The sequence below is a fragment of the Stenella coeruleoalba genome, assembly GCF_951394435.1.
Source record: "Stenella coeruleoalba genome assembly, chromosome: 10".
Classification (NCBI taxonomy): Eukaryota; Metazoa; Chordata; class Mammalia; order Artiodactyla; family Delphinidae; genus Stenella; species Stenella coeruleoalba.
Genome location: NC_137156.1, coordinates 23,767,060 through 23,779,158, shown reverse-complemented (window position 1 = coordinate 23,779,158; position 12,099 = coordinate 23,767,060). Strand labels below are relative to the sequence as shown.

At 46.5% G+C, this 12,099-nt stretch overlaps 1 protein-coding gene across 5 annotated transcripts in view; it reads left to right on the top strand.

Annotated features, from left to right (window-relative positions):
* Positions 1 to 12,099, top strand: part of TNXB (tenascin XB) — a 60,682-nt gene that overhangs the window by 26,494 nt on the left and 22,089 nt on the right. For all 5 annotated transcript variants that reach the window (XM_079933721.1, XM_079933722.1, XM_079933720.1 and 2 more), the window contains 2 exons: positions 3,062 to 3,367; positions 11,239 to 11,538. In XM_079933721.1, the coding sequence (XP_079789847.1) occupies positions 3,062 to 3,367; positions 11,239 to 11,538 (606 nt within the window). The remainder of the gene's footprint in view (positions 1 to 3,061; positions 3,368 to 11,238; positions 11,539 to 12,099) is intronic.

Sequence of the window (12,099 nt, the reverse complement as noted above, 5' to 3'; positions counted from 1 at the left end):
TCTTAAACTTTCTGTGCCTGTTTCCTCAGCTGTAAAATGGGGATAGTAACACCCACCTCACAGAACCGTTGTGAGATTAAATGAGTTAACAGACCTAAGAAAGGGTCTGGCAGCAAGTAAACATGCTGGCAATGTTTGCTGCTATGGTTACTACATTTGTCCTTAGCCTGGGGTCTGCTCTGTCCCCTTTGGCTGGTTCAGCTTAAATATTCAGAATGTCCATGAGACATTGCCCTCTGCACCAGTGCAGCTGGAAACTTTCTTTACTGCTCATCCAGTGAGTGGTTATAGCAAGGAAGAATGTCCCTTCCACCCGGGTACAGGGCCACTCAGCCACCACAGAGGACCAGCCTGGGCACCTACTCTCCAGAGCCCCAGCGTGAGGGGCCAGATCACAGACAGGCCTCTGGGACCCTCCTGCTAATCTGCCCAGCTTGGCCCTAGCAAGGGGCATCTCTTTTCCCCTTTGTTCACTGAAACAAAGACACAGCTTTTTCAAAAGCAACTTTTAATATAAAGGGGAAGATTTTAAAAAGCAGAGAAACAGGTTTCCAGAGCATGGTTTCTGTACTTCTCAAAGGGACTTGGTTGGCTTAGTTTCCAGAAGCTTCCACTCCCGATTTGTTTTCTTTCTTTAGTCAGCACAGAGAGTAGGGAGAGGGGAAATCCTGAGGTCCTGTCCTGCAGGCCTGAAGTAGCAGGATGGAGGCTCATGCCAGGCCCAGAAAATGTGGCCGAGGTTTTTCCTGGAGCCACCCTCAGTCCGTCCATCTGTCCGGGGCAGCCACACTGGTCCCTGGGTAAGGATGGACAGTGTCGGGCACTGACTGAGGCGGTGCAGTAGAGGAAAACTGAATCTTGGAATCGGAGCAACTGAGTTCCATTCCTGGCTTCTCAGCTCTTAGCTGTGCGATGGCGCTCATCGTCCGAGCAGGAAGGTGATAGGCAGCTGGAGCCCGCGGAGCTGACCCGGGGCCGGCCCCTGGCACACAGCGCGTGGTGAACCGCTGCTAGGAGAAGAACTAGCATGCAGCTTTAGAAGCATGGCTAACTTGGGAAAGGATTATGCCAAAGGCAGCATAGGGCCTGCGGTACTCATGGGTAGCTATCATTCCACCTTTCCCAGTTAAGCCAGACCACCAATGATAAGGCTTGATGGTGAGGGACAGTTTCTCTCTCTCATGGAAAGAAGTACAGAGACGCAGGAAACGGATGCTAAAGGAACCAGCAGAGCTAGAAGGCAAATGAAATGAAACACAACGCATGCGTGGCCTGGCACCTGTACCTGGGAGAAGCTCAGTATGTGATGGTTGTTCTGGCCCACCTTCAGCTGCCTGCATCCCTGCCCTCCCCACTCAGACTTATTGCTATCCTCCTGAGACCTCAACTCCAGCCTGGCCACACCACATGGCTGGTGGGATCTTAGTTCCCCGGCCAGGGATTGAACCCGTGCCCCCTACAGTGGAAGCGTGGAGCCCTAACAACTGGACCACCAGGGAAGTCCCATGCCAGCCTGTTTTTTTTTTTTTTTTTTTGTGGTACGTGGGCCACTTACCATTGTGGTCTCTCCCGTAGCGGAGCATAGGCTCCAGATGCACAGGCCCAGCGGCCATGGCTCACAGGCCCAGCCGCTCTGCGGCATGTGGGATCTTCCCAGACCGGGGCACGAACCCGTGTGCCCTGCATCGGCAGGCGGACTCTCAACCACTGCGCCACCAGGGAAGCCCCCAGCCTGTTTTTAAAGCAGGTTTTATCAGTACAGAGCCTAGTCTTGTCCTCCCACAGGAGCCAGAGAAACAAGCTCTTGGGAACCCCACTCACCCAGCTACCCCTCTGCCAGTTGCCTCTTGGGACCACCTTCCAGGCTGGTCACTAATGAGCAGGGCTTCCCAGACTCAGCTTATTCTGGGGCAATGGGGACCAGCAGGTCCTGAGCTTGGCCTTTTCCAGACGTGCAGACCATTCATTCATTTAACAAACATTTGTGGAGCACCCACTGGGTGCCAGTGCTGGGGACACAGCAGCGAACAAGGCAAAGCTCCTGCTGAGAGCTCACATTCTGTCAGAGGGAGACAGGCACCAAATTGCACAAATATGTCAGTGAGACCGTATGTGACAGGGACAAGAGCTGGGGAGAAAAGCAAAGCCCAGTAGGTGAGATGGTGAGTGGGCGGGAAGCAGGCAGGAAAGGGCCTCCCTGAGAAAAGGACCTGCAGGAGGGAGAGAACAAGCCACGCAGGCCTCTGGGGAAGAGCATCCGGAGCAGAGGGAAGGTGCCTGAATGTCTGTGGACCAGTGAGGAATGTTTTGGAATGGGGAGGGTGATGTGAGAGATAAACAGGTGGGGCCTTGGAGGTCATTGTAAGGACCTGTTTTTTTCTCTGAGTGAGATGGAAGCCATTGCGGGAACAGACTCTGACTAATGTGTTAACAGTGGGGAACAGAGCAAAGGGGATGAGGGTCGAGGAGGGAGGGGATTTAGGAGACTGTGCTATAGTCCAGTAAGAGCATGTGTGCTTAGGGATGGTGGCGGTGGAGTTGGGGAGGGGGAAGGGGGTCAGCTTCTGAAGGTAGTGCGGACAGGATTTCCTCGCAGGCCGGCTGAGGGGTGGAAGGAGGACTCAGGGATGACTCGGAGAATGAAGCTGTGGTTTTGCTGAGGTGGGAAAGCTGGGGAGGGAGCAGGTGTGGCAGCAGCCCCTGAGCTCGGTTTTGGACTTGTTGAGTTTGAGACATCAGTTAGGCACCCAAGGAAGACGCTGAGCAAACACAAGTCTGGGGGCCAGCAGGGAGGTCTGGAAGGGAGGTCTTTGGAGCCAGAGATGCACAGATGGAACTTCAGCCACTTTCCCAGGATCTCAGTGGTGGCTGACACCCCTCCCCGCAAGCACAGCCCCGGATTCTGGCAGGGATTTAGTGAAGGGTTGTTGGCTAGACAGATGTCGCCAATCAGTGTAGTCTTACATCAGAACCACCCGGTGGGCACCACAAAAACAACACACATATTACTACAAGGGGAAGAGGGGCTTTTCCTAACAGCCTCCCACCATCTCTATCTCAGCTCCACAACCAGAAGAGACTCCCGCAGCCACCGAGCCCCCCCGGGAGCCACGCCTCGGGGAGCTGACAGTGACAGATGTGACCCCCAGCTCCGTGGGCCTTGCATGGACAGTCCCTGAGGGCCAGTTTGACTCCTTCGTGGTCCAGTACAAGGACAGGGACGGGCAGCCCCAGGCGGTGCCTGTGGCCGCAGACCAGCGAGAGGCCACTGTCCCCGGCCTGGAGCCTGCACGCAAATACAAGATGAACTTGTACGGGCTACATGGTGGGCAGCGCGTGGGCCCCCTCTCTGTGGTAGCCATGACTGGTGAGTCCCACCCCTGGTTACCCGGGGCCACCCCCTCCCCTAGCCTCTCTCTCAGGTCCTGCCTCAGTGGCCCCTGCAGGTCCTCCCCAGTCTATTACCTGAGCCCTTGGCTCCTCTCCTGAGCTGGAACCTTGCCTACCCTCCAGTCTCCACCTCCACTCTGTCTCCTCCCCCAGGCAGGATTGTCTTCCTCCCATCTGACCTGAGTCTAGCCAAACGCTGTCTCTCTGACTGTCCACAGCTGTTTCCTTCCCTCTCTTTACAACCTGCTGTGACTTGGACCCAGCTACCACCTCCCCCTGCTGCCCTTTTTCATTGGGGTTAAAGAACACACATCCCTTGAATCTCTTCTCAGGGGCCCTCAGCGCCCTGGCCTGAGCTGTGTTCCCTTCTGGCCAAGCCAGAATCTCGCTCCCTCAGGGAAGCGGCCCTTGCTCGTGGCTCCCAGCCTCTCCCGCCCCTCATGCTTCCTGGGCACAGGTTGCCACCAGTTTTGTGCTATGGTGTCTGGTGAGACCAGTGAACCCCTTTCAGAGGAATGTCTTAAAATCCATAAAGTAAAACACATAGGATTACAAAGGTAACCAATTCTATTGATTAACCGATTATCAAAAATATTTTAAAACTCGAATTTATGATTCAGTAATACAGGAACTTCATCATTAGTTCATTAAATAGCAAGACTTAGTGGCATGTTTAATAACCTACCCACATTTAGAAGCAGTGATGAGTGTAAAGAGTATTTTTTTTTAATTTTTGAATTTTATTTTATCTTTTTATACAGCAGGTTCTTATTAGTTATCCAATTTATACATATTAGTGTATACATGTCAATCCCAATCTCCCAGTTCATCCCACCACCACCACCACCACCCCCGCCACTTTCCCCCCTTGGTGTCCATACATTTGTTCTCTACATCTGTGTCTCAACTTCTGCCCTGCAAACCGGTTCATCTGCACCATTTCTCTAGGTTCCACATATATGCGTTAATATACAATATTTGTTTTTCTCTTTCTGACTTACTTCACTCTGTATGACAGACTCTAGGTCCATCCACGTCTCCACAAATCACCCAATTTCGTTCTTCCTTATGGCTGAGTAATATTCCATTGTATATATGTACCACATCTTCTTTATCATTTGTTGATGGGCCTTTAGGCTGCTTCCATGACCTGGCTATTGTAAATAGTGCTGCAATGAACATTGGGGTGCATGTGTCTTTTTGAATTATGGTTTTCTCATATACTGGGTATATGCCCAGTAGTGGGATTTCTGGGTCATATGGTAATTCTATTTTTAGTTTTTTAAGGAACCTCCATACTGTTCTCCATAGTGGCTGTATCAGTTTACATTCTTACCAACAGTGCAAGAGGGTTCCCTTTTCTCCACACCCTTTCCAGCATTTGCTGTTTATAGATTTTCTGATGATGCCCATTCTAACTGGTGTGAGGTGATACCTCATTGTAGTTTTGACTTGCATTTCTCTAATAATTAGTGATGTTGAGCAGCTTTTCATGTGCTTCTTGGCCATCTGTATGTCTTCTTTGGAGAAATGTCTATTTAGTTCTTCTGCCCATTTTTGGACTGGGTTGTTTGTTTTTTTAATATTGAGCTGCATGAGCTGTTTATATATTTTGGAGATTAATCCTTTGTCCATTGATTCGTTTGCAAATATTTTCTCCCATTCTGAGGGTTGTCTTTTTGTCTTGTTTGTAGTTTTCTTTGCTTTGCAAAAGCTTTTAAGTTTCATTAGGTCCCATTTGTTTATTTTTGTTTTTATTTCCATTACTCTACGAGGTGGATCAAAAAAGATCTTGCTGTGATTTATGTCAAAGAGTGTTTTCCTCTAAGAGTTTGATAGTGTCCAGTCTTACATTTAGGTCTCTAATCCATTTTGAGTTTATTTTTGTGTATGGTGTTAGGGAGTGTTCTAATTTCATTCTTTTACATGTAGCTGTCCAGTTTTCCCAGCACCACTTATTGAAGAGACTGTCTTTTCTCCATTTTATATCCTTGCCTCCTTTGTCATAGATTAGTTGACCATAGATGTGTGAGTTTATCTCTGGGCTTTCTATCCTGTTCCATTGATCTATATTTCTGTTTTTGTGCCAGTACCAAATTGTCTTGATTACTGTAGCTTTGTAGTATCATCTGAAGTCAGGGAGTCTGATTCCTCCAGTTATGTTTTTTTCCCTCAAGACTGCTTTGGCTATTCGGGGTCTTTTGTGGTTCCATACAAATTTTAAGATTTTTTTGTTCTAGTTCTGTAAAAATGCCTTTGGTAATTTGATAGGGATTTCACTGAATCTGTAGATTGCTTTGGTAGTATAGTCATTTTCACAATATTGATTCTTCCAATCCAATAACATGGTATATCTCTCCATCTGTTTGTATTATCTTTAATTTATTTCATCAGTGTCTTATAGTCTTCTGCATACAGGTCTTTTGTCTCCCTAGGTAGGTTTATTCCTAGGTGTCTTATTCTTTTTGTTACAGTGGTAAATGGGAGTGTTTCCTTAATTTCTCTTTCAGATTTTTCATCATTAGTGTATCGAATGCAAGAGATTTCTGTGCGTTAATTTTGTATCCTGCATCTTTACCAAATTCATTTATTAGCTCTAGTAGATTTCTGGTGGCATCTTTAGGATTCCCTATGTATAGTATCATGTCATCTGCAAACAGTGACAGTTTTACTTCTTCTTTTCCAATGTGTATTCCTTTTATGTCTTTTTCTTCTCTGATTGCCATGGCTAGGACTTCAAAAACTATGTTGAATAATAGTGGTGAGAGTGGACATCCTTGTCTTGTTCCTGATCTTAGAGGAAACGCTTTCAGTTTTTCACCATTGAGAATGTTTGCTGTGGGTTTGTCGTATATGGCCTTTATTATGTTGAGGTAGGTTACCTCTATGTCCACTTTCTGGAGAGTTTTTATCATAAATGGGTGTTGAATTTTGTCAAAAGCTTTCTCTGCATCTATTGAGATGATCATATGGTTTTTATTCTTCAGTTTGTTAATACGGTGTATCACATTGATTGATTTGCGTGTATTGAAGAATCCTTGCATCCCTGGGATAAATCCCACTTGATCATGGTGTATGATCCTTTTAATGTGTTGTTGGATTCTGTTTGCTAGTATTTTGTTGAGGATTTTTGCATCTGTATTCATCAGTGATATTGGTCTGTAATTTTCTTTTTGTAGCATCTTTGTCTGGTTTTGGTATCAGGGTGATGGTGGCCTCATAGAATGAGTTTGGGAGTGTTCCTTCCTCTGCAACTTTTGGAAGAGTTTGAGAAGGGTGGGTGTTAGCTCTTCTCTAAATGTTTGATAGAATTCACATGTGAAGCCATCTGGTCCTGGACTTCTGTTTGTTATAAGATTTTTAATCACAGTTTCAATTTCATTACTTGTGATTGGTCAGTTCATATTTTCTATTTCTTCCTGGTTCAGTCTTGGAAGGTTATACCTTTCTAAGAATTTGTCCATTTCTTCCAGGTTGTCCATTTTATTGGCATAGAGTTGCTTATAGTAGTCTCTTAGGATGCTTTGTATTTCTGCAGTGTCTGTTGTAACTTCTCCTTTTTCATTTCTAATTTTATTGATTTGAGTCCTCTCCCTCTTTTTCTTTTTTTTTAAATATTTAATTTTATTTATTTTTGACTGGGTTGGGTTTTTGTTGCTGCGCGCGGGCTTTCTCCAGTTGCCGTGAGCAGGGACTACTCTTGTTGCAGTGCACGGGCTTCTCACTGTGGTGGATTCTCTTGTTGCGGAGCATGGGCTCTAGGCATGCGAGCTTCAGTAGTTGTGGCACGCGGGCTCTAGAGCGCAGGCTCAGTAGTTGTGGTGCATGGGCTTAGTTGCTCCATGGCATGTGGGATCTTCCTGGACCAGGGATCAAACCCGTGTCCCCTGCATTGGCAGGCAGATTCTCAACCACTGTGCCACCAGGGAAGTCCCACCAGTCTATTCTGTATGTCCCTGATTCTCTTTCTGTTTCATAGATAAGTTCATTTGTGTCATATTTTATTTTGTTTTTTTTAACATCTTTATTGGAGTATAATTGTTTTACAATGGTATGTTAGTTTCTGCTTTATAACAAAGTGAATCAGTTATACATATACATATGTTCCCATATCTTTTCCCTCTTTCATCTCCCCCCCTCCCACCCTCCCTATCCCACCCCTCTAGGTGGTCACAAACCACCTAGCTGATCTCCCTGTGCTATGCGGCTGCTTCCCACTAGCTATCTATTTTATGTTTGGTAGTGTATATATGTCCATGCCACTCTCTCACTTTGTCACAGTTTACCCTTCCCCCTCCCCATATCCTCAAGTCCCTTCTCTAGTAGTTTCCCTCTTTTTCTTGATGAGTCTGGCTAATGGTTTATCAATTTGTTTATCTTCTCAAAGAACCATCTTTTAGTTTTATTGATCTTTGCTATTGTTTTCTTTGTTTCTATTTCATTTATTTCTGCTCTGATCTTTATGATTTCTTTCCTTTTACTAACTTTGGGCTTTGTTTGTTCTTTCTCTAGTTCCTTCAGGTGTAAGGTTAGAGTTTTTATTTGAGATTTTTCTTGTTTCTTGAGGTAGGCTTTTATTGCTATAAACTTCCCTCTTAGAATTGCTTTTGCTGCATCCCATAGGTTTTGGATAGTCATGTTTTCATTGTAATTTGTCTCTAGGTTTTTTTTGATTTCTTCTTTGATTTCTTCAGTGATCTCTTGGTAATTTAGTAACGTATTGTTTAGCCTCCATGTGTTTGTGTTTTTAAAATTTTTTTCCCTGTAATTGATTTCTAATCTCATAGTGTTGTGGTCAGAAAAAATGCTTGATATGGGGCTTCCCATATCAAGCATGAACCCGGGGCACCGGGTTCGTGCCCCAGTCTGGGAAGATCCCACATGCCGCGGAGTGGCTGGGCCCATGAGCCATGGCCGCTGAGCCTGTGCGTCCGGAGCCTGTGCTCCGCAACGGGAGAGGCCACAGCAGTGAGAGGCCCGCATGCCGCAAAAAAAAAAAAAAAAAAATGCTTGATATGAGATCAGTTTTCTTAAATTTACTGAGGCTTGATTTGTGACCCAAGATGTGATCTATACTGGAGAAGGTTCCGTGTGCACTTGAGAAGAAAGTGTAATCTGCTGTTTTTGGATGGAATGTCCTATAAATATCAATTAAATCTATCTGGTCTATTGTGCCATTTAAAGCTTGTGTTTCCTTATTAATTTTCTGTGTGGCTGATCTGTCCATTGGTGTAAGTGAGGTGTTAAAGTCCCCCACTATTATTGTGTTACTGTCGATTTCCTCTCTTACAGCTGTTAGCAGTTGCCTTATGTATTGAGGTGCTCCTATGTTGGGTGCATATATATTTATAATTGTTACATCTTCTTCTTGGATTGATCCCTTGATCATTATGTAGTGTCCTTCCTTGTCTCATGTAACATTCTTTATTTTAAAGTCTATTTTATCTGATATGAGTATTGCTACTCCAGCTTTCTTTTGATTTCCATTTGCATGGAATATCTTTTTCCATCCCCTCACTTTTAGTCTGTATGTGTCCCTAGGTCTGAAGTGGGTCTCTTATAGACAGCATATATATGGGTCTTGTTTTTGTATCCATTCAGCGAGCCTGTGTCTTTTGGTTGGAGCATTTAATCCATTCACATGTAAGGTAATGTACATTCCTATGTACATATGTATGTTCCTATGACCATTTTCTTAATTGTTTTGGGTTTGTTTTTGTAGGTCCTTTTTTTCTCTTGTGCTTCCCACTTAGAGAAGTTCCTTTAGCATTTGTTGTAGAACTGGTTTGGTGGTGCTGAATTCTCTTAGCTTTTGCTTGTCTGTAAAGCTTTTGATTTCTCCATCGAATCTGAATGAGATCCTTGCCGGGTAGAGTAATCTTTGTTGTAGGTTCTTCCCTTTCATCACTTTAAATATGTCATACCACCCCCATCTGGCTTGTAGAGTTTCTGCTGAGAAATCAGCTGTTAACCTTATGGGAGTTCCCTTGTATGTTATTTGTCGTTTTTCCCTTGCTGCTTTCAATAATTTTTCTTTGTCTTTAGTTTTTGCCAATTTGATTACTATGTGTCTCGGCGTGTTTCTCCTTGGGTTTATCCTCTATGGGATTCTCTGCGCTTCCTGGACTTGGGTGGCTCTTTCCTTTCCCATGTTAGGGAAGTTTTTGACTATAATCTCTTCAAATATTTTCTTGGGTCCTTTCTCTCTCTCTTCTCCTTCTGGGACTCCTATAATGCAAATGTTGTTGCGTTTAATGTTGTCCCAGAGGTCTCGTAGGCTGTCTTCACTTCTTTTCATTCTTTTTTCTTTATTCTGTTCAGCAGCAGTGAATTCCACCATTCTGTCTTCAGGTCACTTATCCTTTCTCTGCCTCAGTTATCCTGCTGTTGATTCCTTCTAGTGTAGTTTTCATTTCAGTTATTGTATTGCTCATCTCTGTTTGTTGTTCTTTAATTCTTCTATGTCTTTGTTAAACATTTCGTGCATCTTCTCCATCTTTGCCTCCATTCTTTTCCCGAAGTCCTGGATCATCTTCACTATCATTATTCTGAATTCTTTTTCTAGAAGGTTGCCTATCTCCACTTCATTTAGTTGTTTTTCTAGTGTTTTATCTTGTTCCTTCATCTGGTACATAGCCCTCTGCCTTTTCGTCTTGTCTATCTTTCTGTGAATGTGGTTTTTGTTCCACAGGCTGCAGGATTGTAGCTCTTCTTGCTTCTGCTATCTGCCCTCTGGTAGATGAGGCTATCTAAGAGGCTTGTGCAAGTTTCCTGATGGGAGGGACTGGTGGTGGGTAGAGCTGGGTGTTGCTCTGGTGGGCAGAGCTCAGTAAAACTTTAATCCACTTGTCTGCTGATGGGTGGGGCTGGGTTCCTTCCCTGTTGGTTGTTTGGCCTGAGGGGACCCAACACTGGAGCCTACCTGGGCTCTTTGGTGGGCATAATGGCAGACTCTGGGAGGGCTCATGCCAAGGAGTACTTCCCAGAACTTCTGCTGCCAGTGTCCTTGTCCTCATGGTGAGCCACAGCCACCCCCGGCCTCTGCAGGAGACCCTCCAACACTAGCAGGTAGGTCTGCTTCAGCCTCCTCTGGGTTCACTGCTCCTTCCCCTGGTTTCTGATGTGCGCACTACTTTGTATGTGCCCTCCAAGAGTGGAGTCTCTGTTTCCCCCAGTCCTGTCGAAGTCCTGCAATCAAATCCCACTAGCCTTCAAAGTCTGATTCTCTGGGAATTCCTCCTCCCATTGCCCGACCCCCAGTTTGGGAAGCCTGACGTGGGGCTCAGAACCTTCACTCCAGTAGGTGGACTTCTGTGGTATAAGTGTTCTCCAGTCTGTGAGTCACCCACCTAGCAGTTAATGGGATTTGATTTTATTGTGATTGCGCCCCTCTACCATCTCATTGTGGCTTCTCCTTTGTCTTTGGATGTGGGGTATCTTTTTTGGTGAGTTCCAGTGTCTTCCTGTCAATGATTGTTCAGCAGTTAGTTGTGACTCCGGTGCTCTTGCAAGAGGGAGTGAGCTCACGTCCTTCTATTCCGCCATCTTGAACCAATCTCTGTAAAGGGTATTTTGAAGTTTCTGCAGTAATTTTAAGGTGATGTGACAATCTCTGTGATTTCTATTGGTGACAGGGTTACAATTACTGCTAGTACCACCGTGGTTGGTTTCCTATATTCATCATTGAAAGAAATGCTACATTTCACTTAGAGATCAGTGCAAAAGAGATGTAACTGTTTCCCATCTCAGTTCAAAGCCCTCTAAGGCCCTCGGAGCCCAGCAGCCCTGTGAGGGGGGATTTCTCCCGCCAGAGGTCTCAGCCATGTTCTTTGTCCTCCTGGATCCTAGCTCCGCTCTCTCCAGCCCTGGGCACAGAGCGCCCCCTTGAGCCACGTCTGCGGGAGCTGACAGTGACGGACGTGACCCCGGACTCCGTGGGCCTCTCCTGGACAGTCCCCGAGGGTGAATTTGACTCCTTCGTGGTCCAGTACAAGGACAGGGACAGGCAGCCCCAGGCGGTGCCTGTGGCTGCAGACCAGCGTGAGGTCACCATCGCCGACCTGGAGCCCGACAGGAAGTACAAGTTCCTGCTCTTTGGGATCCAGGACGGGAAACGCCACAGCCCAGTCTCTGTGGAGGCAAAGACAGGTGAGAGGGACCCCCACGAAGCTGAGCCTGAGGCCCCAGCCCTGCTGCCCTTCCTCATGCTGCCCTATCACCTCTCCCTTCCGCCGGGTCTCCGCTTCATCCACCTCTTCCGTTTTATTTGAAAAGCCACATTGCCTGCCCCGATCCCAGGCAGATGAGAACCAGGAAAATGGGGCCAGTTCCTGGATCAGTTTCCCCTGCTGACTTTTCCCCTCTTCTCATAATTCCTACTTCTATTGAACGGGGGAGCCTCCTTCAGACCCCTTCCTGGAAGGTGGAACAGGAGAAACAGCAGGGCTAGATACGGGGGAGGGAGCCAGGAGCCGTTCCACCTCCCTTGGCCTGTGAGTCCTCAGCCCTGTGTAGCCATCACCTCCTGAGGAGTCTTCCCTCTGACTCTCACCCAGTTTCCCACCTACTGGCCCAGACACACTGGGTCCCATATCTTCCTCCCCAGAGGGACCCCTTTCCTCCTCTGCCCTCTTCCTGGAGCTTCAGAAACTGGGGCCCAGAGGAGCCCAAGACTGGCTGCCCAGTCAGACCCAGTCAGACCCAGCCCAG